General features: G+C 43.0%; 1 protein-coding gene and 1 pseudogene across 10 annotated transcripts in view; both read right to left on the bottom strand.

The window, feature by feature from the left end:
* The window catches only part of LOC132355698 (leucine-rich repeat-containing protein 37A-like), a 44,566-nt gene extending 31,291 nt beyond the window's left edge, over nucleotides 1-13,275 (bottom strand). For 4 of the 10 annotated variants that reach the window (XM_059908188.1, XM_059908187.1, XM_059908190.1 and 1 more), the window contains exons 1-2: nucleotides 9,479-13,146; nucleotides 7,018-7,089 (exon numbers count right to left, since the gene is read on the bottom strand). In XM_059908188.1, the coding sequence (XP_059764171.1) occupies nucleotides 7,018-7,089; nucleotides 9,479-12,792 (3,386 nt within the window). In that variant the 5' untranslated portion in view covers nucleotides 12,793-13,146. Of the gene's footprint in view, nucleotides 1-7,017; nucleotides 7,090-9,478; nucleotides 13,148-13,183 lie in introns of those variants that run through there. The other 6 variants (XM_059908191.1, XM_059908193.1, XM_059908192.1 and 3 more) reach the window with 5 other exon arrangements.
* LOC132355700 (RAD52 motif-containing protein 1-like) lies at nucleotides 13,210-22,079 on the bottom strand (annotated as a pseudogene).
* Between the last annotated feature and the right edge of the window lie 2,163 nt (nucleotides 22,080-24,242).

Genomic DNA, 24,242 nt, shown 5'->3' with positions numbered 1-24,242 from the left:
CAACGTTGCAGAGCTGCCCTTCCCTCCTCTCTTTCCCCAAACCTTATTGGGAAGTCCCACACACAGCTGTATCAGGGCAAATGAAGCCATCTGATTTTTTCCCGCATTAAAAATTTTTTGAAAACTAAAATGTGCATAAAATATACATAACTGTTCAATAATTCAATTGAACAACTGTTCAACTGTTTAATAATTACAAAACAGACCCCCACGTAATACCATTCATGTCAGGAAAGAATCCTGCCAGCATCCCAGAAGACCCCGTGTGCCCTTTTCCAATCACAACCCTCTCTCTGACTTCCTAGAGGGAACCACTATCCTGACTTTAATAATAATTTCCTTGCTTTTTAAATGTAGTTTTGCCTTTTCTCTATCAGCCATAAACAACACAGTTTAGTCTTGCTTCTTCTTGGACTTTATATAAGTGGAATCATATTATATGTATTATTTTCCACATTGCTTCTTTCATTCAACATTATTTTGTAAAATTATTTTATTTTTGCCTGTAGTATGTAGTGTTGCATGTCCAACTACATGAGGCTTCTGAGTATTTGAAAGTGGCTAATGTGACTGAGTTGAATTTTTAATTTAATTAATTTCAATTATTTTAAAATTAAAATTTTAAAAACTGGTACTCAATGTAATTATTGGAAAATGTTTATGTTAGCAACAATTTGCATATGTGATACTACATTTTTGACTGTAAATTTTATGAAATCTCAATACCGATCAAGTATTTGTAATAAAATTTAGCAACCAAATTGTGATTTCAAAGAGTTAGTATGGGAAAAAAATATAGATTCTCTCATTAATTTTTAGATTGATTACATGTAGATATGATAACACTTTGGATACTTTTAAATACTTAGTATGAAAAAAACACAGAATATCTTATTAATAATGTATATAATGATTACATGTTAAAATGAAAATATTTTGTAAATAAGGGTTAAGTAAAAGATATTAACATTTATTTCATCCGTTTCATTTTACTTGTGTTTTTAAGTGGCTACCAGAAAATTTAAGATTACTTATGTGGCTTGCGTTATGTTTCTGATGAAGTGTATGACTTCTAAGTATGATTATACCACACTTTATTCATTCTACTGTTGGTGTATACTGAGATTTTTCTAGTTTTGATTTATTAAAAACAATACTGCTGGGCTTCCCTGGTGGCGCAGTGGCTGGGAGTCTGCCTGCCAATGCAGGGGACGCGGGTTCGAGCCCTGGTCTGGGAGGATCCCACATGCCACGGAGCGACTGGGCCCGTGAGCCACAATTGCTGAGCCTGCGCGTCTGGAGCCTGTGCTCCGCAACGAGAGAGGCCGCAATAGTGAGAGGCCCGCGCACCGCGACGAAGAGTGGCCCCCGCTTGCCGCAACTGGAGAAAGCCCTCGCACAGAAACGAAGACCCAACTCAGCCATAAATAAATAAATAAATAAATAAAATTTAAACAAAAACAATACTACTTTGAACATTCTTGTATTTGTATCCTGATACATATTTGCCCGAGTTTGTCTAGGATGTAATAGGGATACAAAATTGTTTCCTAAGAAGTTGTGCTATTTCAAGTTGGCAGATTGAAACATGTCAAGTCTCCACCCCTTCAACTTCCACCAAAATCCCTAAGAATGACATAACTAGAATCCCTAGAAAAGATATAACTTAAGAATCACAACCTTAGCTCAATGTGTGGGAGCAGCTCCACAAATGCTCCCTTACCAGAAACGTCCTGGAGCTACTACAGGGTGATCAGTTGGAATAGTGTGGTAGGAGCAGCCTACAGCACACGTCAACCCCACATCTTTCCCCCTTGATCCAGGCAGCAAAAGGTGTCTTCCTCTAGGCAGGAGCAATTGGTGTTAGAAAGGGGGCAAGGTCTCAGAACCCTGGAAGAAAGGTATGCACTCCCTGACTAGCCACCAGAAGGCACCTTCCACCTCTGCCTTATTCTCAGGGGAACCCATTGGGAGTAATAAGCCCCAACAGCTCATTTCACTTCTCCCCTAAAGCTGGGAAACAAACGCAGTAGAATCTCAACTACAAAGATGAATTACACTCAGGAAGGACCAAACAATGTGAGAAAGCCAACTCCATTAAGGACAGAAAACAAAAACAAACATAAGAGCTTATAGCCAATGAATCAGAGTTAACAAAGCACAAGAGGACCTTAGGATAGCACAATTATTACCCTCAGACAGATGTAAGCAGATAGTGCATCCATTAATCAACTCAAGAATATACAAATGAAAAGTGTTGGCAATAATAAAAAATCTCAGTATATGAGAAGCAGAAATGACAGTTAAAAAATAAATTAGGAAACTGAGAGATCCAGCCCATGACTTCTCCAGAATGCAGAATGAAGGGAGCAGGAACGATTCACAGTCAAGCCTGACGCCTGGGTCTGCCAGAGGAATGTTAAGCCCTTTGCTTCCGCTGGTCTCACGATAAAGACTAGGAACATGCTGAGGGGAGGAGGGGGTGGTGTTTTGCACCTGTTTCTTATAGCTGATAAGCAGGAAGGCACATAGCCAGTATCCCAAGAGTGGAGTGAGGGAGTAGTAGAGAGAGTCAGTACAGAAGAAACTCTATAAGACGTCAGAGGTAGGTTTCTCGTGCCTGGAAGAATCCCCTTCCTTGCAGGCGATATTAACAGTGGTACATCCTTCAGGAGCCTTGGGGATCTGAGCACAGGCTATGTTGCCTTGTGAAACTATTTCCACTGAGTTCTGCATTTAAAACCTTCTGCTTTTCACTCACAGTGTCTCTTGGTCACATATTTATATTAATTCCATCTCATAGCTTAATTCCAGCTCATAAATTAATTCTTTACCCATAGCTTATGAGAATTAAAATATTACTACCTGGAAACTCTGCAACTCAGTTATTAAGGTGGTTCATATTATACAGAATATAGTCACACACATTTTTAAAAGATCACTAAAACAAAAACACAAGAGACTTCAATTCCCACAAAGAACTCTTGGAGCCCTGAGCATGCTTCAAAGACCCTGACCTCAATTTGAAATTCACCATGTTAGAAGGACTCGCAGTGATTGTCAGAATACATGTTAGGGGGAATGGTCAACAGATGGTGCTAAGACTGATTGTTTTCTCACCTCTAAGTAGTGGTTTCACATTTCCATGGAAATGATCCAAAAAGAAAAAAACCAAATCAATATGTCCAACGACATTTATGGTAACCCTTTTCATACCTTCAAAGGTAGGAAAAAACTCTACCTCCCCACATCGCATAACCAAACTGTATGTATATACCATAAATGACATACAAACGTCACAGGAAATGATGGTATACGAAAAAAAGCTACACAAAAGTGGAACTCACATGTACTGATTATAACTTTGAACGCTGACAAGGATTCAGGAAGTACAGCAAAGAGATGGGGCTGATCCTCCACTCTTTATGGCACTGTCTTCTCTGATTGGCTGATGCCCATACCAGACTGGTTAGAGTTTGAATATCATGGTAGGACAGGGGGTAACCAAACAGTATGTATTTCAAATTAATGGGGTTTCTTTCTGTGAAGTTGTTTGGATGACAGGATAGTAGAAATTTTAAAAATAACAACGGTAAATTCAGCCTAGAAGTAAAGTTTAGACTGAGAATGAGTCAGTCACCAAAAAATTACCCAAAAAGGAGCTTCAAATAAGCAATAACTCAATAACTGAAATAAAATACATTAATCTGTAGAACTCCAAATATTCATTTTGACGGAGGAAAAAAATTTTAAACTATGGGGAATCAGAGTTAAAGCCAGATCTAAAACTTTCTCACACCATGAAAATATCAAAACCAGGCATGAAGTAACATTTAAGAAAGATCCATGTCTAACTTCTGACCAGGGTTCTGGTCTACGGCAATCTTCTGAATTTCACATTCATTCTTGATTCTGTATTATTGACAATTATCCTTCTCTCCACCTCTGTAACTTCTAGGAAATTGAGAGGGCTCAGGGTTTGTTTGTTTGATTGATTTAACTATATATGTAATGCAAACAATAGGCCTTTCTGGAACTGATTTACTCTGCTTCCCCTGCTTTCTTTCTCTCCAAAGTACTTAGCAATGCTTGAAATTATACCTATCTATTTATTATACTTATATACTTATTTTTACATACTTGTAAACCCCCTGAGAACTGGAATACTGGGGCTGTTTCATTCTTGGGCCTGTAACCCTAGCATGTAAAACAGTTCCTGGCATATAGTAGATACTCAAAAAATATTTATTGAATGAATTCAGAAAGTGACAAGTTATCAACTATCAGATACTTTTACTTAAAACAAATTATCCATTTATCGTCACTCATGAGGATAAGTACAGGAAAAGAAATGTCTTTCTTCTCCCCTACATTTGTGACTCAATCTTTTGGGACAAGAATCCTTTGAGAATTTCAGAAAAGCAATGGTTCTTTTCCCTAAAAAACTGCACTTTCTTGAACACACGCAAAAGTGTGCATGCAATTTCGACTTGTGGATCATCCTTTTAGGGCAGAGGTCTGTGAATAGAGAGGACTGAATCCAGAGTGCCAAACTTGGATGGGAAATAAAATTACATCTCAGTTTTCACAAATCTCTAACTAAAATCAGCACTTCCTTCCATTGTGAATGTAGGCAACAAACCACAGTAGATCAACAGTATAGTTAATTTGGTCCCCAATAGAAATCACAGGTCATTTCATATCACGTATATGCTGCAGATACCTCGAAATATCATTTATTCTCATCACTACCCTGGAGTTATAATATTTATTAGACCTACCACTATATCTTGTTATTTAATGTGTTAAGAGAAGCATATTTATTACTGCCTCACTAATTTTAAAAATATTCTGAAAACTATTTCAATATAGTTGGTTTCCTTTGTTTTTCTATATAGTTTGACTTATTATACATTATAAAACATTATCCCAAGAACATAAGCTTCTGTAGCTTGCCAAAGAGGTATACACGGGGGAGCAGGAGGTATAAAGAAATTCTGCTTTGGGGAAACACTGACCTCAAGTTAGGAACCTCTGCTTATAAGGTAGAAACCTCAAGCTGACTTAGAAATCTTCAAACCTTACCAGACTCATGTTATAGTGTATCGCCTCCCAAACACATGCTTTTTAAAAATTAATTTTTTAATTTCAATTTATTTTAAAAAAATATGTCATATAGGGCTTCCCTGGCGGCGCAGTGGTTGAGAATCTGCCTGCTAGTGCAGGGGACACGGGTTCGAGCCCTGGTCTGGGAAGATCCCACATGCCGCAGAGCAACTGGGCCCGTGAGCCACAACTACTGAGCCTGTGCGTCTGGAGCCTGTGCTCCGCAAGAAGAGAGGCCAGGATAGTGGGAGGCCCGCGCACCGCGATGAAGAGTGGCCCCCGCTTGCCGCAACTAGAGAAAAGCCCTCGCACAGAAATGAAGACCCAACACAGCCAAAAATAAATAAATTAAAATAAATTAAAAGAAAAATCACAGTTCGAGTACTTTAAAAAAAAAAAAAAGCAAAAAAAAAAAAAAAAAGTCATATATACTCACAGCTCAAAATTCCAAAAATATGTAGCGCACAATTCAAACTTTTTCTCTTACCTCTGTCCCTCAGTCTACCACCCCCCTCCACTCCCAGAGGAAATTAAGTTATCTATTTCTTGTGCCAAATGACTTTCATTTTTCTTACAAGTTTGGGAAATAAAATCTCCAAGTTAGATACTATCACGGGAAATATAAACTACATATACTATTTACGAAATCTGTAAATTAAAACAAATTGCCTGGTTCTAGCATTTTTTTCCTTACCAATAAGATATCCGACTAAGGGGGCATCTCTTTAAGGGTGGTCATAATACCTGTTTTTAGATTGAATGTTATGTCTTTTATTATTAATTCAGAAGTCATTTATGACTTGTCTATTCAAATTGAACTAAGGATATGACCACAGACTGTCATGAAAAATTACTTTGAATGTTTTTTTCCAAAATCACTTATGGATCTAAACTGACTTTTTCTACAAATCAATAAAAAAAATAGTAACAGAAAAATGGGCAAAGGACAGACAATTCAGAGATGAAATACAAATGTTCAGTAAACATATAAAGATATTTAAGTTCACAAGTAATACGAAAAATTCAAATTCAGATGGGACCCCTTTTATTCACCCGTCAGATTAGCAAAAAAAAAAAAAAAAAAAAAAAAAAGGGAGACTATCCAGTGTTGGTAGGGTGTGGGGAAATGAATGTCATCACAGCAGGATGACTGGAGTATAAGCTGGCACAACTTTTTCGAAGGCAATTAAAATTTTATATCTAAATAGCCTTCACCCCAACAATCCCATTTCTAGATAACTATTCTATAGAAATAAATGACCAGGCTCACAAAAATGCATGTACAAGGATATTCATTGCAGCAATGCAAGTAACAAGACAACTGGACATAATCTAAACATCCTTCAATAGGGGCGTTATTAAACTGTGATACATTCATACTATGGAATACTATGCAGGAGTTTAAATGAATGGGGTAACCCTCTATGTACTGGGAAGGAAAGAAATCTAAGACATATCATGAAATGAAGGAATCAAGTTGCAGGATGTTACTTACGTAAAAAAAGGTAAGAAAAACACACAAACCTATTTTGCTATCTGTAAGTATGTATGTACTCAAACGTATGGAAAAGAGTCTGCAAGGATTAATACTAAACTCAAAGTAGTGGGTGGGGGATTAGGGCACAAGGAGGGTTTTCACTATACCTGTTATTTCATTGTTATCTATTGAGAATATAATCATGTATTACTTGTATAATGGAAAGTAAGTTTAAATTGTCTCTTACTGATTTTAAAGAGGTCCTGCCAAATTTAATTTTTAAAATAAACACAGAATTTCAATCATCAGGTTGCTTTGGGATATGGAAGGGGAAATACCTTTTCTCACAGGTATTGACCTCAAAATTCTGGACCAAGAAGGATCTTACAATGCAGTTAACTTTTTGTATTCATATTTGGGGAGAGTATACTCACAGCTTCTCAGTCCAGCGGTATGCCTTCCATATACTTTCATCAATGTAAGAAATAGAGTTTCCTTGGAAATTTCTGTGAAGAAACACAGTTCATATCCTTGAATAGGTAGGAAAAGAATGTAGAGAATAAGGAAAAGAATCATGGCCACCGTGTGGGGAATATTCAAATGCAGAAAAGACCAGCTTTCTAATTCCCACAGCTTATCAGCTTCCCGGTGTGCACAATTAATAAAAACATACTGTGAGGCCACTGGCACAAACAATGAGGCATCTCCTCAGAACCTGAACTTCCTATCTGTCCAATTTCTTGGATACATAATGCCAATTACTTTTTTTCCAAAATCACTTATGTGTCTAAAATGACTCCTACAAATCAATGAGAAAAATGGCAAACATTTATCAATATCAGCAAATGAATATAAAGAAATCCTATGCTAGGCAACACCAAAGCTTTGGCTCAGTGCCCTCAGAATCTGTCCAGGTGTTAGAAGGATACGGGCAATTAGAAATTAGAGGGACTAATACGAAAATCTCTCTTAAGCATATTGCATAGGGAAAAGCACGAGTTACTGAGCAAGGAGTAAAGTTATTACCTCATTAGGGGAACAAAATGCAAAGGAAAGAGCTCGGAAGGAAGGACACACATCAAAACAGTAACAGGAGTTACCTTATTGGTGGTAGGGAAGGTGGGGTGGAATTTTCACATTTTATCCTATATACTTCTGTGACATTTCTTTTTTTAAACAGTGAGAATGTATCCATGAATTAGACATGTTTAAGAGAAGCTGTTAAACGCCCGAGGTTCAGTTTGAACCACTCACTCAGTGGATGACTTTGAATCTTTAGCTTTAGCTTTGTCCTCTTCCCTCAGCAACAATGTAACTGTTCAGTTTATATGCACATTTTTCACGCGAGTCAGGAATAAGTCAAAACGGATACCTGTCTGCCCATCTGCCTGAGGGACATTTCCACTCAAACAGAGCCTTCTGGTTGCTTTATGCTCACCAATAAAAGATGCCTAAGACTGAACTCATCTCCCTCAAACCGACTCTGCTTGCCAACTGCTGGATTTCCACCTGTTATACCACCATCATTCTGCCCATCAACACATGTGATTTGTCTCTTTCCTGTACTACAATCCCCCAACTCTAGTCAATTACTATATCTTGTCCGTTTTTCCTCTGTAGTACTCTCAGGATTTTCTTTCTACTTCCATCACAACCACTCTAATTTGGCCCCTTCTCACTTTACTCCTAGATTTTGCTAAAGCATTCTATTTGGACTCCCTGAATCAAGCGTTCCTCTCTAGATCGCTCTACATATGAGATCTAAAATCAGCCTCTTGTTTTAATCATTTGTCTCTCTTGCTTGAAAACTTGCATGGCTCCCCATATCTCAGAGCGTAACTTCCAAACCCCCATTGCCGATAGCCAAGGTTTTTCATAATCCTATCTTTCATTGTTGCCTAACCCAATTCTTTACAGCCAGACTAATCTATTAAATTCTGATCATCCCTGCAGTCACACCTTTGCCTAGACTGTACTGTCTATTATTTTTCTGACAAATCACAGCCAATCTTTAAGTCCCAGCTAAAGATTTAGCTTATCCATGCTGCATTCCGTGACCTCCACACCCCTGTGATTACAGGTTCTGGTGAATTACAGCACCTATCTGTATTTCTCTGAATACTTAATTATATATTACCTCCCTTTTAAGGCATATCCCCTTTCTCCCCACTTGTCATTGTCATGTTCTGGAGACAATGCCATAGACTTCTGTGGCTCCCACAGTACTTAGCCCTGGGTTGGGCACAAAATGGGTGCTACATATAGAAAGCCAGGGGACAAAGATGAGTTCTAGATATAACTGAGGGATTGAATAATAATAATAGCTAACACTAAAATATATGCTAGGCACTGATAGAAGACCTTTACCTATATTAACTCATCTAAATCTCCCAATGAGATTGGAGTCATTGGGAGATTTAGGAGTCATAGGAGTCATCCTATGAGAGGATGACTACCATAATCCCCATTTTACAGATGAGGAAATGGAGTCATACAGCTAATAAATGACAGACCTGGGTTCAAACCCAGGTAGTCTGGCTCCGGAATCTCTACTCTTAACCACTTTGTTGTATTACCACCAATGAGATGGGGAGAGGGACATGTCGCTGTAAAGAGGATGGAGTAAAGAGGGGAGAAGAGTAGATGTTAAGGAATTAAAGAATGGGGTAAAAAAATGGAGAAGGAAAAAGTAAGGGCAATTAAAAGTAAAAGACTGGAGGAGAGGGAAAAATAGTAAGAAGGAGAATGAAGACAAGGAATCATTGACAAACAAAAGGTGGAAACAGAAAGTCAGTCAATGTGGGCTGGGGAGATAAGGAGGACCCAGGAAGACCTGAAGAAAGGCTGCCATGTCAGGCAGGATGCAGAGAACAAATGAGGAAAGGCGATTCTTACATGATGGTGAAGGTGCCGTTGTAGGCGTTAGGCTCTGGCTCACGCACTCTGTGGAGCTTCTGCTTTGGGCTGAGACCAACACACGACAGTGTCTCATTTTTGCAGGTACAGAGCTCACATATGCTGATGTTTGTGGTGGCATTCTGTTCTGGCTGCTTCTTTTCTGGGGTATATTTTACACCAGGAAGACCAGTGGGTACCGAATACTGAGTCGAAGGAACTGTCTCAGATGGCCTTGGTTGCTGAGATATGTTAACTCCCAGGTCCCCAGGTGGAACTGTGACTTGAGTCAGGTTTGGCTGTGCAAGTGTCACCTCAGGGTGTTTTGGAGGGGGAGCTGTAGTCTGCTGCAGGGCTGTAGAATGTTCAGACTCTGTAGTAGGTTCTGGAGTTGTGGTAAGCCCCTGGTCTAAAGGTTGCACTCTGACACTGGGTGATGTTGGAGGCTCAGTGTGATCCTGATCTGGTGCTGGAACTATTGGGTTCTGATATACTGGAGGCTGAGCTACAAAAACCTCCTTAGGTGGTTCTGGAGGCTGGGTTAAGGTCCCCTGCATGGTTGGAGAAGGTTCATCCTCCTTAGTGGGTTCGGGCCTTATGGTCAGTTCAAGGTCCAAAGGTTGAATTGTGACCTCAGTCAAGGTTGGATGCTGAGCCTGAACATGCTCTGGATTTGGAAATGTCACCTCGGGGTATGTTGGTTGAGTTGGGGCTCCCTGCTGAACTGGAAAAGGTTCAACATTTTCAGTGGGGGTTGGATGCTGATCTGAAACCTCTTGCTGGACTGACAAAGGTTCCAACTGCTCAGGGGACACTGTAGACTGAGCCGAGGTTTCTTGTTGGGGTGGAGAAGTTTCAACCTCATTAGTGAACGCTGGAGTTACGATAAGTGCAAGACCCACAGGTTTAACAGTGACATCGGGCCGCTGCAGAAGCTGAGCTTGATCCTGACCTAGAGGAGAAACTGTTGTCACATGATGCTCCGGAGAGAAAACTACAGTCACATTAGAGAGCTCTGGAGACTGAGTTGGAGAGGATTCAACCTCACCAGGAGACTGTGGATGCTGAGCTCTGGCTTCCTGCTGAGGTGGAGAAGGTACAACCTCAGGAGCCTGTGGATGCTGATCTGGAGTCTCCTGCTGGGTTGTGGCAGGTGTAACTTCTTCTCCAGGATGCTCTGGATACTGAGCTGGGGTCTCCTCTTGTACTGAAGGTTTGTTATGTGGACCGGCTTCTGGAGATTGGGCTGAAGCCTCCTGTTGAACTGGCAAAGGTTCAACCTCCTCAGGTGGCTGTGAAGGCAGCGTGGGGGCCTCATGCTGGGTTGTAGAAAATTCTGCATTAGTAAGGGGCACTGAGGCCTGAGCTGAAGGCTTCTGCTGATTTGGAGAAGGTCCCACCTCTGGCGTGGGTTCTTTTGTTATGGTAAGCTCCACATCTGCAGGTTTGACAGCGACACTGGATAAGTTTGAATGCTCAGCATGATGGTGACTTGGAGGTGAAACTGTCATTTCGAGATGCTCTGGAGGTTGAGCTGGCTGTTCCTGTTGAGTTGGAGAAGGTTCCACCTCCCCTGAAGAAGGCTCTGGAGGCGGAGCTGGTTGCTCCCGCTCACGTGAAGGCTCAACCTCTCCAGGAGGCTCTGGAGGCTTAGCTAAGGTCTCTTGTTGGGTTGGAGAAGATTCTCTCTCCTCAGGATGCTCAAGAGGTGGAGCCAGGGCCTCCTGCTGAGCTGTAGGAAGTTCAGCTTCCGTAGTGGGCTCTGGAGTGATGGTAAGTTCCAAATCCAGAGGTTGAAGTGTAACACTGGGCAAGTTTGAATGAGCGTGACGCTGAACGCCAGGTAGAGATGCTACCTCATCACTCACTGGAATTTGAAGTACATACTCAGTAGGGAACCCTGGAGTCTCAGTTGGGGCCTCTTGATGGAGTAGAGAAGGTTCAACCTCCTCAGGGAGCTCTGGAGGCTGAGATGGGGCCCGCTGCTGGACTGGCGGAGGTTCAACCTCCTCAGGGCTCTCTGGAGGCTGAGATGGCGTCTCCTGCTGGACTGGAGAAGGTTCAACCTCTTTAGTGACCTGTGGAGTTATGGTAAGTGCCAGATCCAGAGGTTTAACAGTGACATGGTACAAATTTGACTGCTGAGCTTCATTTACCCCATGATGTGCTACTGGTTGAACTACAACCTCCTTAAGTGTCTCCAAAGCCTGGGCTAGGGCCTCCTGAGGACTTGAAGTTTCTAGTTCCTCAGGGGCCTCTGAAGGCTGAGATGGAGCCTCCTGCTGAAGTGGAGGTGGCTCTACCTCTTCAGCGGGCTCTGGAGGCTGAGCCCGGGCCTCTGCCTGGGGTGAAAAAGATTCAACCTCCTCAGGGGTCTGTGGATGCTGAGCAGGGGCCTCGTGCTGGGGTAAAGATTCAGCCTCCTCAGTGCGCTCTGGATGACGAGTGTGGGCCTCCTGCTGGGATGGAGAAATTTCAGCTTCCTCAGGGGGCTCTGGAGGTTCATCTGGGCTCCCCAGAAAATCTGTAGGTAGCCTCTCCTCAGGATAAAAGGCATCCATACTGGGATCTAAATAATCACCCTGCAACTGTTCTAGACCCTGAACTTTTTCTTCAAATTGGCCTGTAGTTCCAACAAATTTGGCAAGCCGTTGATGCTGAACTAGATCTTTCTTCAGGTTTGGGGGTGAAACAATAAACTTCACTGGTTTTGAGCTCTTACTACCTACAGGTGGAACAAGAATTTTAAACGATTGGTGACCTTCAGCCTGATCTGGATGTACGTTTTTCCTCTTACTTTTGTGTCGAGAAGGCAGAACCAAGGCCTGATTCTGATTCCAATCCAGCACTGGAACTTCCTCTGGGAGCTTTTGATGTTGGGTTTGCTTGTTATTCCGATCCTGATGTGGAACAGCAAACTGATCTGGCCCTGTAGGCAGCTCTCCAACCGAATCCGTGTCCGGGTATGGAACCTCAGTCTCAGTCAACTCCTGATGAGGCGGGGCCAACATCTGGACTGGAGACGAGGATGTCAAGTAATTAAAGCCCCTGGCTTCTGCCAGGGGTGTAAGGGCATGGGGCAATTTGGGAGGGAGGTCTGAGGTGTATGAAGACCAAGCCTCGGTCAGCCGCGCGGGGTTGGGGGTCACCTGGACGGGGTCCCGGGCCCACTCCGGAGGCTGAACTGCCAGGAGTAAAAGCCACAGTTGTTGGCACGTGAGGAAGAGCCGTGGCAACAAAAGGGGCAGCCGGGACATAACACGCGGCGGCTCCCAGGCGCAGTGACCCAGGCCACTGAGGAGCCGGAGCCACATCCTCCTTCAGAGCCGAACCGAACCGCTATGCCAGCGCCGACGCGAGGGCTCACCGTTAGCAACCGCGCGCCCCTCCCCCGCCTAACGTCCCACCCGTTATTTATGACGTGTTTAGTTCCGCCACCACCATTATTAGGTTCGTGGGGAGATCCAATCCGCGCCACCCGAGTGGGCCTTTTTCCCAGAGTCCCCAGGGCGCAAGCCATTCTTCCCCTTGCAAAAGCAACAATTACCTCCTGCCGGGCCCTCTTCCCAAGCCCTCCCTGCCCTCCCTGGCCCCAAACAAGGAGGCGGGATTTGGGCTGCAGACCCGAGTGGCCCCAAACTCCAGCGGCCCAGGGGTGGCGGGGGGTTGGGAAGGATGCAGAGCTTCCCAAGGAAACCACAGGACCTGGCATTCCGGGAAATTCAAAAGTGCTAGTCCAGTTCTGGCAATGTGAACTCTTCCTCCTCAAAGCTCAAGTCTGAGAGGCATTCTTCCCCCCTTTGGCCACACGGCTGACAAGAAAAGTAGCTGACCTGCAAAATGAGCACCAGTTAGCGTGGCGGGAGGGGAACACACCTTACAGTTATTCTAAAATGTTGCCATTTCCTCCAAACTCTCAGTAGTCACGTCTCATTATTAATTCACCACTCTATTATTAGGGGTTACCACTGAATCAGTGATGACTCCAGAACTTCTGTAGGAGGGGTTTGGGCCAGGTGAGCAATTCATTCTGGGAAAGAGAGTCCAAAACCAAGTGAATGGCCCTTTACATGAGCATGGGAAAACTTCCCCCATCCCACCTTGTCTCAACAGAGCCATTAATCTAGAAAAAACTACAGTGTCACTTTTCAGAGGTCTACCCTGTGTGCACACACGGAGAAGACACTTAGAATGTTGAAGTCAGCATGTTAAGTAATTTCCTTGAAATACTGTTAACTAGCACCCAGTTTACTTTCTTCACAGTCCTTTTCATAATCTATTTAATTTTAGTCCTTTTTAATTGTCTGGTACACCTTTAACACCTAAACTCCAAGAGAGAAGGAGCTTCATCTTATTCCCAGTGCCTAGCACATAATGGATTCTAAATGGAAATGATTCCAAGATTGGCCTCATTTAGGAATGGATCTGTTGTTATAATCAGGTTTCCGAAATCTTTAGTATCAATACGGAATCCTTTCCTCTCACATTTCACAGGAAGTTAGACTTCTTAAAGCCCAAACATGGATATGTTTGAAGTTTCCTTGACTGACTGAAATTGAATTAAATTAATTATTTTGTACAGGAAAAACTTTCAAAACTTTTGCATTTTTCAGAACATAACCACCTTTTCTTTCTCTACTTTCTTCCCTTCAAAACAAACTTTGCAACATTGGGGTGAGTTAAATAATCAGAAATCTAGCCCCAAATTAAGCTCTCAATGACATGAAACACATTTTTTTGCTCCTTTTTAATAAAAATCCTATATGCAGTACATTAATGTTTTCTTTTAGCAATTACACTGACAACTTAATCCCTAATTCGAGGCATCCATATAATTGATTTACAGAAAGGTTCTTCTGCAAAATATTTAACACAAGGTATATATGAGATGCTGAGATCTGGGTAATATACCTTACTTGAAAGGCATGAATAGTTTCTAAACACTGTAGCATAATCACACTTAAGGCCATAGTTACTTTGTTCCCAAATCCCTGCAAATCCCCTCTATTTGAGGGGAGTTCTAAAAGGCCTGTGTCTTCTCCTGTGTCCACAACTGTAGACGTACACTGATGGCCCTCAATCCTGCTCTCCAAACTTCAAGTAAGGGGCCAGAGACAAGGCTCGGGACTTGGAGAAGTCCTAGAAATTCCCGGCCTCAAAAGCAGTTTCAGAGTTTCACATTTTCCGAAGGATGACAGAGCTGAGTAGACATGCCAAAGTCTTCCAAATCCTGCTGGTTGTTTTGAACTATGGCTATACTGGCTGTGTACCCCTTGAGTTTTTATCTCCACATACTTGAATTAAATCCTGTAGTTCCTCTTCGGTTCTAGCATCTATGACCTCTGCACAGGGTCTATATGCCACAGCTATTTTACCACTTTCTGAAATAAAGTTAACAAGGATCAATTCAGAAGTTTTCTTGTTCTAAAACTTCCTGTATACAATGGTAGCACCCAATAATTAGACATTCTTTTGATTTCTAAAAGCAGAAAATAAGAGCACTTTCCTAGAAGTTCCCTCAACTGACACTTCACTTTTTATCATAATTATTTGTGAAAAAATATATAAGAAGTGTCAACTTTGGTTCAAAAACCTTTATGATCTTAGAAATAAGAACTAAGGAGTAATGACACAGGAATTAAAAGCTGTGGAAACAAAAGTGTTCAATCACAATACAATTAAATAGGAAGGCATTAGGTGGGGGTCAAAGTGAGTTGAAACCTGGGATAGATACCACTGGACTATAATAGATACTTCATATTAGAAGCAAGGCAAGTGCCTACTCCTTGGGACCAAAATTCTACCAGATACAATGAACAAAGCTTTGGAGACACAGACGGAGAGAGAGAGCATTTGAACACTCTACTGGCAGAAACTGGCCCATGTACCTTTTGGACAATACAGCTTTCCTCAAGGCAAGCTAGAGCCACCAGGCTTTTTGGTCTAAGGAGTTTTGAGTACACATAAGCAATACCTTTGCATATTAGGGACAAACAACCCAGACATTTAGTTTGGTTCTTAAAGGTTGTTACCCAGAGTTGACAGCTGATGGAGATTCTGCCTGATGACCAGGGAAGTCAAACTTCACTGGAAGGACTGCCCAGGCTGGAAGGCCAACACCAATCCACGGACAACTCTTACAAGCAAATAAGGTCTCTGACAACTTAGCTAGGGTTTCTCAGTCTCTAAGCCTGCAGGGCTGTGAAGCAGGGGAGCAATTCTGTTCCGGGAATCTACTACTCATAAAGTTTCCTTTGGGCACAGCCTGTCACATTCTCACTGCTGTATAACTCGATAGGGAACCCAATCAACGCTATTCAGTAGCATGACCACTTTCCAGGCTCACAAAAACGTAGCCGATTATTATATAAGAATCATATTCACCCAATATATCAGAAATGAAAACTGAAATTAAACTGATTCCAAAACCATAATCTAATAAACTCTTCAACAAGAAAACAACGATAATAATAATAGTCAATATATTTTGTCTGCTTACTATGTTTCAGGCATAGTTCTAAGCTTTTGACATTCATCACCTCATTTCCTCTTACAATATCCCCCATTAGGTGATAAGCTGAATTACTAACCCTATTTGCAGATAAAGAAATTGCAGCTTAGAGATATTAAATACCTTCAAATGTCTCTGGCTAGAAAAACCTAAAATTGCAACAACAACAACAACAACAAAATCTAAGAGACAAAGTTCGGACTCAAACACAGGTGTCCAAGGCTTATAATCACTGCACTATTCTGTATGATAAGCAAGCAATTGAGGAAGAACGGCATCAAACACTTTCTGTATGAACTGAGGCAAGTCATTCTACATCTAAACACTGGGGACAAAAATAGTTGCTGTCGTTTTTCTCATAAATGCCACAAAGAACAAATTTGAGACTGCTGCTGTGAAAGCATCTGGTGAACGAAAGAATATGTAATGTTTTAGATAACCATTATTTTCACCCAATTAACTTTTCAAATAAGTTTCTTTGCTCACTGAAACTGAAGCACTTCAAGGACAGTCAAAAAGGTCTTACCTAAAACCACAATCAGCAGTTTCTGGAATGCATCTGTCATAGCCTTCTGAATAGCAAGCTTCTGGGTTACCTTCCTTTTCATAAGGAATGATAATGACCCTAAATCCAACCAAAACAGATGAATTTAAAATGCCTATCATCTGAATAACTGATTTCTAGGTTATATGTTTAAAACTAAAATTGCATCTGTGATTCTTAGATCACTATCTTAGTGATTAAGGGCAGGCACAACACTGGGGTACAGCTGAATGTCTCTGTTGTAGGTATACCCTGGCATGGCACAGTTTCACTGCTCAGATCTATTCTGGAAGTTCCTAAAATACTAACTAGACGGGAAATGCAAACCAAGGACGTGGCACAAATCTCATATGACTCACAGATTTCAAATGGACAAGCTGAGGCTACACTGCTACAGACCCTGCTCTCCTGTGCGTAAAGGGCTGGATTCATACAGTGAGATAGACTTGGTGGTAGTGCAGATGATCTGGCCTCTCCTCAACCATCACCCACTCAGGTGGATGCTGGAGCCTCCTCCACTCCATTCGCTAACAGCCCTGCCTCTGACTTGAAACCCTAAGCCCAAGTGCCATGGATTCTAGGAAAAAACTCAGTATCAATCGGAATCCCCTTTCTAGGGATCTACATTTACTTCTTCCGCTCAGGCCCTTCTATAGGAGGCAAAGGACTGAACATTTACACAAGAGTTTATTTCAATCTTTAGACAATGATTTTGTTGGGATAACTGAAGGCCAGAAGACATCTGTATTTGAAGGACTATTTTAGCACAAAACAAATGATTAACCAAAAACAAAAACAAAAACTAACTGATTTTCCCTCCTCCTAAGCTTCTTGGCAGGCAGTCAGTTCTAAAATTCTAAAGTTTAAGGTGCTGTCAGGGATCGCCTAAGATAAAAACCTATATTGTCAGGCAGAAAAATTCTGCCCAGGGCTTTAGTTGCTTAGAAAAGGTGATGATGTATCTGAAAAGTTGAGTTTCAGAAAGAAAGGAAAAAAGAGCAATCCCACTCCCTCACCTCCCCCCACACACACATACTGGAACACAGACCTTCCTCCAACTTACCCAAAGGTTCCTCAGCCATGCCAACTCCGGGACTCCTGCACTCGTGGGAGGGCAACACCACCTCTGAAGCACAGAAGAACTTCAGGCTATTGCTTCTGAAGTGGTGTCACAATATCTTCATTTTCCCTTTCTTCAAGGTTAGAAAGATCCTGAAGCTGTTAGGATTTTGAATGAAAGGCTAGACTTCCAAATATTCTGTTGTTAGAAATAAAAACTAAACTCCAGCAACCCCAGGTAATAGTTGAGGTATGCTATAGCTTCAAAATCAAGTGAGACTTGCAAATGAATGACTAGATATGGACAACTCTTTTTTATTATCTACCATACAAATACTGGAGAAAATTATGGACACCACCATCCAAGTCATTGAGATTATCACTAATTCTAGGTGGCAGGCCAATGCTCAGATACTTCCGTGTGGAAGCCTCTCACATCTCCTCCCCATAGACCCGTTCTATTCTTCTCTCTAAAGTCTAGGAGTTCAATGTTGAAAGGAGTCTGGTTAGTCAAAGAAAATCTACAGAGTTTACCTTGATGATCCTTTTTGACCACCCATTGAAACCAAAGTAGTAATTTGCCAATTCTTGGCATCTGGAGCTGTTTAGGGCAAGCGTACTATGTTGAACCGCCTTATGTCTGGTGCCGAGACGAACCTGAAGACATAAAAGACCTAAAAATATCACAACCCTACATAGAGACTTACTTTGGATATACCTGAGATTTATCAATACCAATATCATAGTGTGGTTGTGAAGATTAAGTAGGACGTTCTAAGCAATGAGTTCACAGTGAGCCCTAAATAAATGTTATTTATTATTTTTAAGTCAGTACTTTTCTGCATCATTTCCAGGGCCCCTGATTAACCGGAAGGTTCCCTGACCTCTGGTGGTGAAAGTGATGATGAAAGCAAGCAAGGAAGCCCAGCAGAAGCCTGTTATGGGGCTGGGGGTAAGCAAAGGAAGTGAACTGTTTTAGTCGTCTCATCCTGTAGCTCCTGCTTGAGCATATGACCTGAAGAGGAGATAAGATGGACCTGCCACTGAATTAGGACCTTAATCTGTAGCACCCCCTCCCCAAGTTACTAACCCCTGTTAGAAGAGGGAATACGTATACCTCGATGAATGTAAATAAAGCAACCAAAAGAATTAGAGGTTCATCTGCATTAACAAGCTTCTTTGAGAGTGCAATTATTTCCAGTCTTAACTCTCTAAACAACTTACATATTACTGTGGAGTTTTTACATCACTAGTTCTTTCTTAAATGTCTATTTCCATTTTGAACAGGGTGCAGTATATAAATATAGTCATAAACATTCAAATAATACAAATAAAGTCAAAGCATTGTTAAGTCTTTATTGATGTGTTTGTGCATCTTCCTCTGTCACTAGTTTATGAGCTCCTTAAGTGCTTGAAGGAACCATATATTATTCTTCCCTTGTTACCAGAAACAAGCATACATCTTGGCACATAATAGAGGAGGGATGGTCTGTTGACTGAGAGAATGAATGAGTACATAAGAAAATGAAATTACTTTCTCCAACTGAAGCTGCCTGCTGGGAAGGAGAAATGGAGACTAATTTTTAAATGCTGAGTGTCGCAACGTTTAAAACAGGGAAGCTAGGCCCTGTATGGTGAGTCATAATGGAGCTGTCCTGGACAATTAGGAAGCTTCAGAAGGGCTCTGAGCCCCTGGGTAGTAGAGACAGTTGACATCTGGGATAACCTTGCCACAGTTCTTGCTGGCAAACATTTCCCTTCGTGCTACTGAGAAAAACTCAGATACATTAGGCCTTTCCTTCATTTTATTTGAAGATGTTATCCTCTCGTCTGTATTTATAAAAAATACAGGGGAAAATAGATAAGAAGTATATATACCTGCTAATGAATAAAAGAAGACATAATTGGAACTTCCCTGCTGGTGCAGTGGTTAAGACTCCGTGCTCCCAATGCAGGGGGCCCGGGTTCGATCCCTGGTCAGGGAACTAGGTCTCACGTGCATGCTGCAACTAAGAGTTTGCACGCCACAGTTAAGGAGCCTGCGAGCCACAACTAAAGGAGCCTGCCTGCTGCAACTGGGGAGTCCACGTGCCGCAACTGGGGAGCCCTTGAGCCGCAACTAAGGAGCCCGCCTGCTGCAACTAAGACCCGGTGCAACCAAATAAATAAATAAATAAAATTTAAAGAGAACGCATAATTAAAGTAGGTAACAATTTCGGGGGTGTGGGTAGTAAACTAAGGCTCTGCATTAAATAAAGAAATCGAATACGAATGCCCTTTCCTCTCAAGTCTATAGTGACTTGTAGAACATTTTCCTCATTACTCTATCAGCGATGGGCTTTAGGCTGTGACAATCTCAGACCCTAAGCTTATGGAATGGTCTTAATGTCCAATATAAGAAAAGAACTCATTACTCACAACTGATACCAAGTAACTGTTTCATAATCTTTCCAGGACCATCCGTAATATCTGAGGGGTTATGTGAAATGGTCGCAGGGTCCACAAATTAAAGAATGTCTGACACGAAATCATTTCAATCCCAGGGAGTACAGCCAGGATTGAAGAGGGTGTTAAACAGGGTACAGAAGTGGGAGATAGTGTACCTGGAGTCACATCTGAGGAGAGTTCTCAGATTCAATAAAGGTGAAATCAGTGAGTAAAGAAACAGGGGTGAGAATAGGCAGCAAGGTCAGTAGGAAGTAGCCAGAGCAAGAAGCCAATCAGAGAAGACACACAATTATAAAGTGAAAGGTCTGGGAAATCGAAGCCTCACTCACTTATTCAGAGGCATTGAAAAGGTCCTTGAAAAAGGAATGGTGGCTGAATGGAGGCACATAATGAAATGTTAATTCTGGGGAAGTAAAATTGGATGGCATGTTAACATGGAATAAGGTTTCTACAATGCATTAAAGAATATTTTAACCATTTTCTGGAACCTGAAGGGAGTTCTGAATAGGCAGTTTGAGAGTGATGATGATGATGAAGCCTCCTTTATGTTACATCTGACAAAAGTTTGTTAAGCTCGGGACTTCCCTGGTGGCACAGTGGTTAAGAGTCCACCTGCCAATGCAGGGGACACGGGTTCGATCCCTGGTCTGGGAAGATCCCACATGCCGCAGAGCAACTAAGCCCGTGTGCCACAACTACTGAAGCCCGCGTGCCTAGAACCCGTGCTCCGCAACAAGAGAAGCCATCGCGATGAGAAGCCCACGCACCGCAACGAAGAGCAACCCCCGCTCGCCGCAACTAGACAAAGCCGGCGCGCAGCAACAAGACCCAACGCAGCCAAAAATAAATAAATAAATTAATTAATTAGTTTAAAAAACAATTTGTCAACCTCACACATTTAAAATCCACATAAAAGTAAATATAAGGAAGACTCTTGTGAAGATTTCTTAAATTAAGGGGCAGCATAAAATGACATGGGCTTTAACATCAGTTCAGTTTGGGTTTGGCCTCTAGTTTCCACATTTACTGTCATGAACCTTAAGTAAGTCACTTAACCATCCTGAGTTCGAGTTTCTTCATCTAAAAAAAAGAAAGAAAGAACTGGAGAACTGGGGGATCAGTGGAGCAGTGCATCTGAGAGCATTCTGTACACCACAGTGCTGTACAAGCGCTGGCCATTTTTTTTCTTCCCCCCTTGGGATCTTAGTTCCCGGACCAGGGATTGAACCCGGGCCCTCAGCAGTGAAAGTGCAGAGTCCTAACCACTGGACCGCCAGGGAATTCCCGATGGCCTATTAGTTTTAAATTCAGCACTTCATCCCAGTAGAGCGAGGAATTCCACATTTGGACCCACCTTCACTGGAGATGTCTGAAAAAGCTGCTTCTGGTCGCATGCCTTTTGGGCTCTGTGGGCATCCCTTGCTGAATAAACCTCGATGATGGCATAGAACACAGGACCGGCCACTGCTGCGTTTGGGAAGACTCGGCCCGAATACAGAAGGCCAAACTGGGAGAAGACTGTGAACAGAGAATGCTGTAGGGTGGGCCCATGCTAAGTAAGTGCAGGAAATTTCATGCCCAGGAAGCCAAACCGCCCGTTCCCTTCTATTCCCCCAGCCCTTTGCCGCAGGCAACTGTGGTGATCCTGCAACTCCAAACACTTCTCATCTCAGCAACAGGTTTCCCTCTGAAATCCTAAGCTTCGAGAAGCATTAGGAGGCAATGCCGGCTGTTGGGAACTATCTCTCAAGAATCTGTGGGGGCGAGCTGACTACTCAGGTCGGCTCTAGAACTAAGATTCCTCTCAGCGGAGACCACAGGCAGATGAGGTGCTGAAGCAGTACCCCGGGGCGCCCAGTTACTGAGGCGCGAGGTGGCTTCCTCCACCCCTCCCTCCGCCGTAGCTCAGCTCACTTGCAAGTCCTCGGCCGTGAGTCCAGAGCTCAGCTCCCACACCAGCAAGGTTTTGTCACCCACGACGGGAACCACAAAAGGTACCAACGCCACCATCCTACCGTTACTGCGCGTGCGCGGTTCGGGGCGCCTGCGCACGCGCGCCTGCGCACGCGCGCCTGCGCACGCGCGCCTGCGCACGCGCGCCTGCGCACGCGCGCCTGCGCACGCGCGCCTGCGCACGCGCGCCTGCGCACGCGCGCCTGCGCACGCGCTGTTAATACGGAAGCCTGAGGGGGGGAGCCAGTTTGGTGGGAGTGGGACGAGGGCGGTGCTCGGACCTCTCCCTCGCCCCTCCCACTCCGGGCTTGTCTCTGCCTCTAGTTTCCCTTCCGCAGCTCCCGCGCCCAGAAGTCTTGGAGTTTACCGCTTCTATTCAAGTGTATTTTTAGCGTAGAGTCCAAAGTGTGAGTTTACAGGATCGAATGGTGCGGGCATCTAAAGCAGCTGGCTTCTTCTTCAAACTCCCAGAGAAGACTAGAGTACTAAGTAATTAGCGCCAACTATCCACTGAACTTTAAAAATTTAGATTTCCCGACTCGGTGTGAGAAATGACCACCAAAGATGCACTCCTTCGACTTGAGTGTTTTCATGAGTCTTAAATGTGCAAATCAAGGTAGAACTCCTTAAAGCCATCAACAGTCTAGTACGAAACTCTTAAAAAGCTGGTTTCTAGCCCATTTTCCTAAAGTACCCCCAAATCACCGAGCACGTTTCTCCATCCCCACCACGACTTTCTCCACCTTAATATATCAGACCCTTAGCCCCACCCATTACCTACTTCTGAGCTCTTTGACTTCAAAAATTGTTGACTTTGGAGGAATTACTTGGCTCTTGATACTGTTTCAAACCAGTAACTATAGATTTATTATCCACATCATTATCCATTGCATTCATTGTATGTATCCATTTATTCATTGTATCCATTATCTGTGTACGGAGAAGATCCATAATCTTCTCCAGAGCGATTAGGAACACCTCATGAACAATATTTTCAGATTTATCTTCCTTTTTCTAGTACCTAGCACACTCATACTCTATTAGGTACTCAAATATACTTGGGATTAATCCGTTGCGGAGCACGGGCTCTAGGCAAGCGGGCTTCAGTAGTTGCACCACGAGGGCTCAGTAGCTGGGGCTCGCAGACTCTAGAGCACAGGCTCAGTAGCTATGGCACACAGGCTTAGTTGCTCCGCGGCATGTGGGATCTTCCCGGACTAGGGCTCGAACCCATGTCCCCTGCGTTGGCAGGCGGATTCTTAACCACTGCGCCACCAGGGAAGTCTGGAAGGCGGATTCTTTACCACTGGACCATCAGGGAAGTCCCAGGATCAGCCTTTTAAAGATGCATCCCAGAGATGTTTGAGTGTAGAGGTCCACAGACCATATTTTGAGAAATGATATTTCCCTATGGGCACCTTTCCTCTGGCAGCCCTTTTGAATGGAGCTATGTTCTCTCCGATGCTGCACTGCCTGCAGTCTACCCAGCTTTCATTCCAGTGAGAACATTCCAGAGACCAACTAAGGATCAACTCCAGGTGTTTCTCCAGTCACCTCTGGGGCTGCCTGCACGTCACCAGCAACCAGTACCCCACCTGCTGCCCAACTACAGTGACACCTTCCAGATTTGTGATCAGCTAGCTCTCCACCATGTTATTCTATGTGGACACCACCCCCCTTTTACAAAGCCTTGGACAACCATAAGCCTATTTCAAAAAAACGGATTAGGGCTCCAGGACTTCTCCAAGTACAGGTGGTGCCTCCTCACCATACCTGTATACGGACGCATGTTGGATAGTGTTGGTTGGCTCTTGACACCCATTTCTACCCGCTTCTCTGCAGGTGCTCGAAGCCTGGGAAGCATATTTCACAGATCCCCTCGACAGCAGGGTTCTGCCAATAAAATGTACTTGTGTGAAATTTGGAAGGTGGAAAGCAGATGGAAATCATTCTTTCCTCCTCTGCAGCAGACTCCATATTCCCCACCTAGTCACCACCCTTGGGGCTTTGGGGCTGCAATGACCTCATCAGTGGTTTCCCAAAGTTTCCTGACTTCTGAGTGGCAGCAGCAGTTTTGAGTCTATGGAAAGCAGCTGTGGTAAAGTAACCTGAAGGCCAGTGCTACAATGCACCCCCATCCCCAACTTTCACCACCATTAGCCCCCTCAGTGATAAGCACCAACTGTTTGGATATAATCTTTCTTTCTTTCTGGCTTTTTTTTTTTTTTTTTGGCTTGAAATATCTAGAG

This window comes from Balaenoptera ricei, chromosome 20 (assembly GCF_028023285.1).
Source record: "Balaenoptera ricei isolate mBalRic1 chromosome 20, mBalRic1.hap2, whole genome shotgun sequence".
Classification (NCBI taxonomy): domain Eukaryota; kingdom Metazoa; phylum Chordata; class Mammalia; order Artiodactyla; family Balaenopteridae; genus Balaenoptera; species Balaenoptera ricei.
Note: the sequence above shows the minus strand (reverse complement) of the source record. Positions and strands in the feature narration are given on the sequence as shown.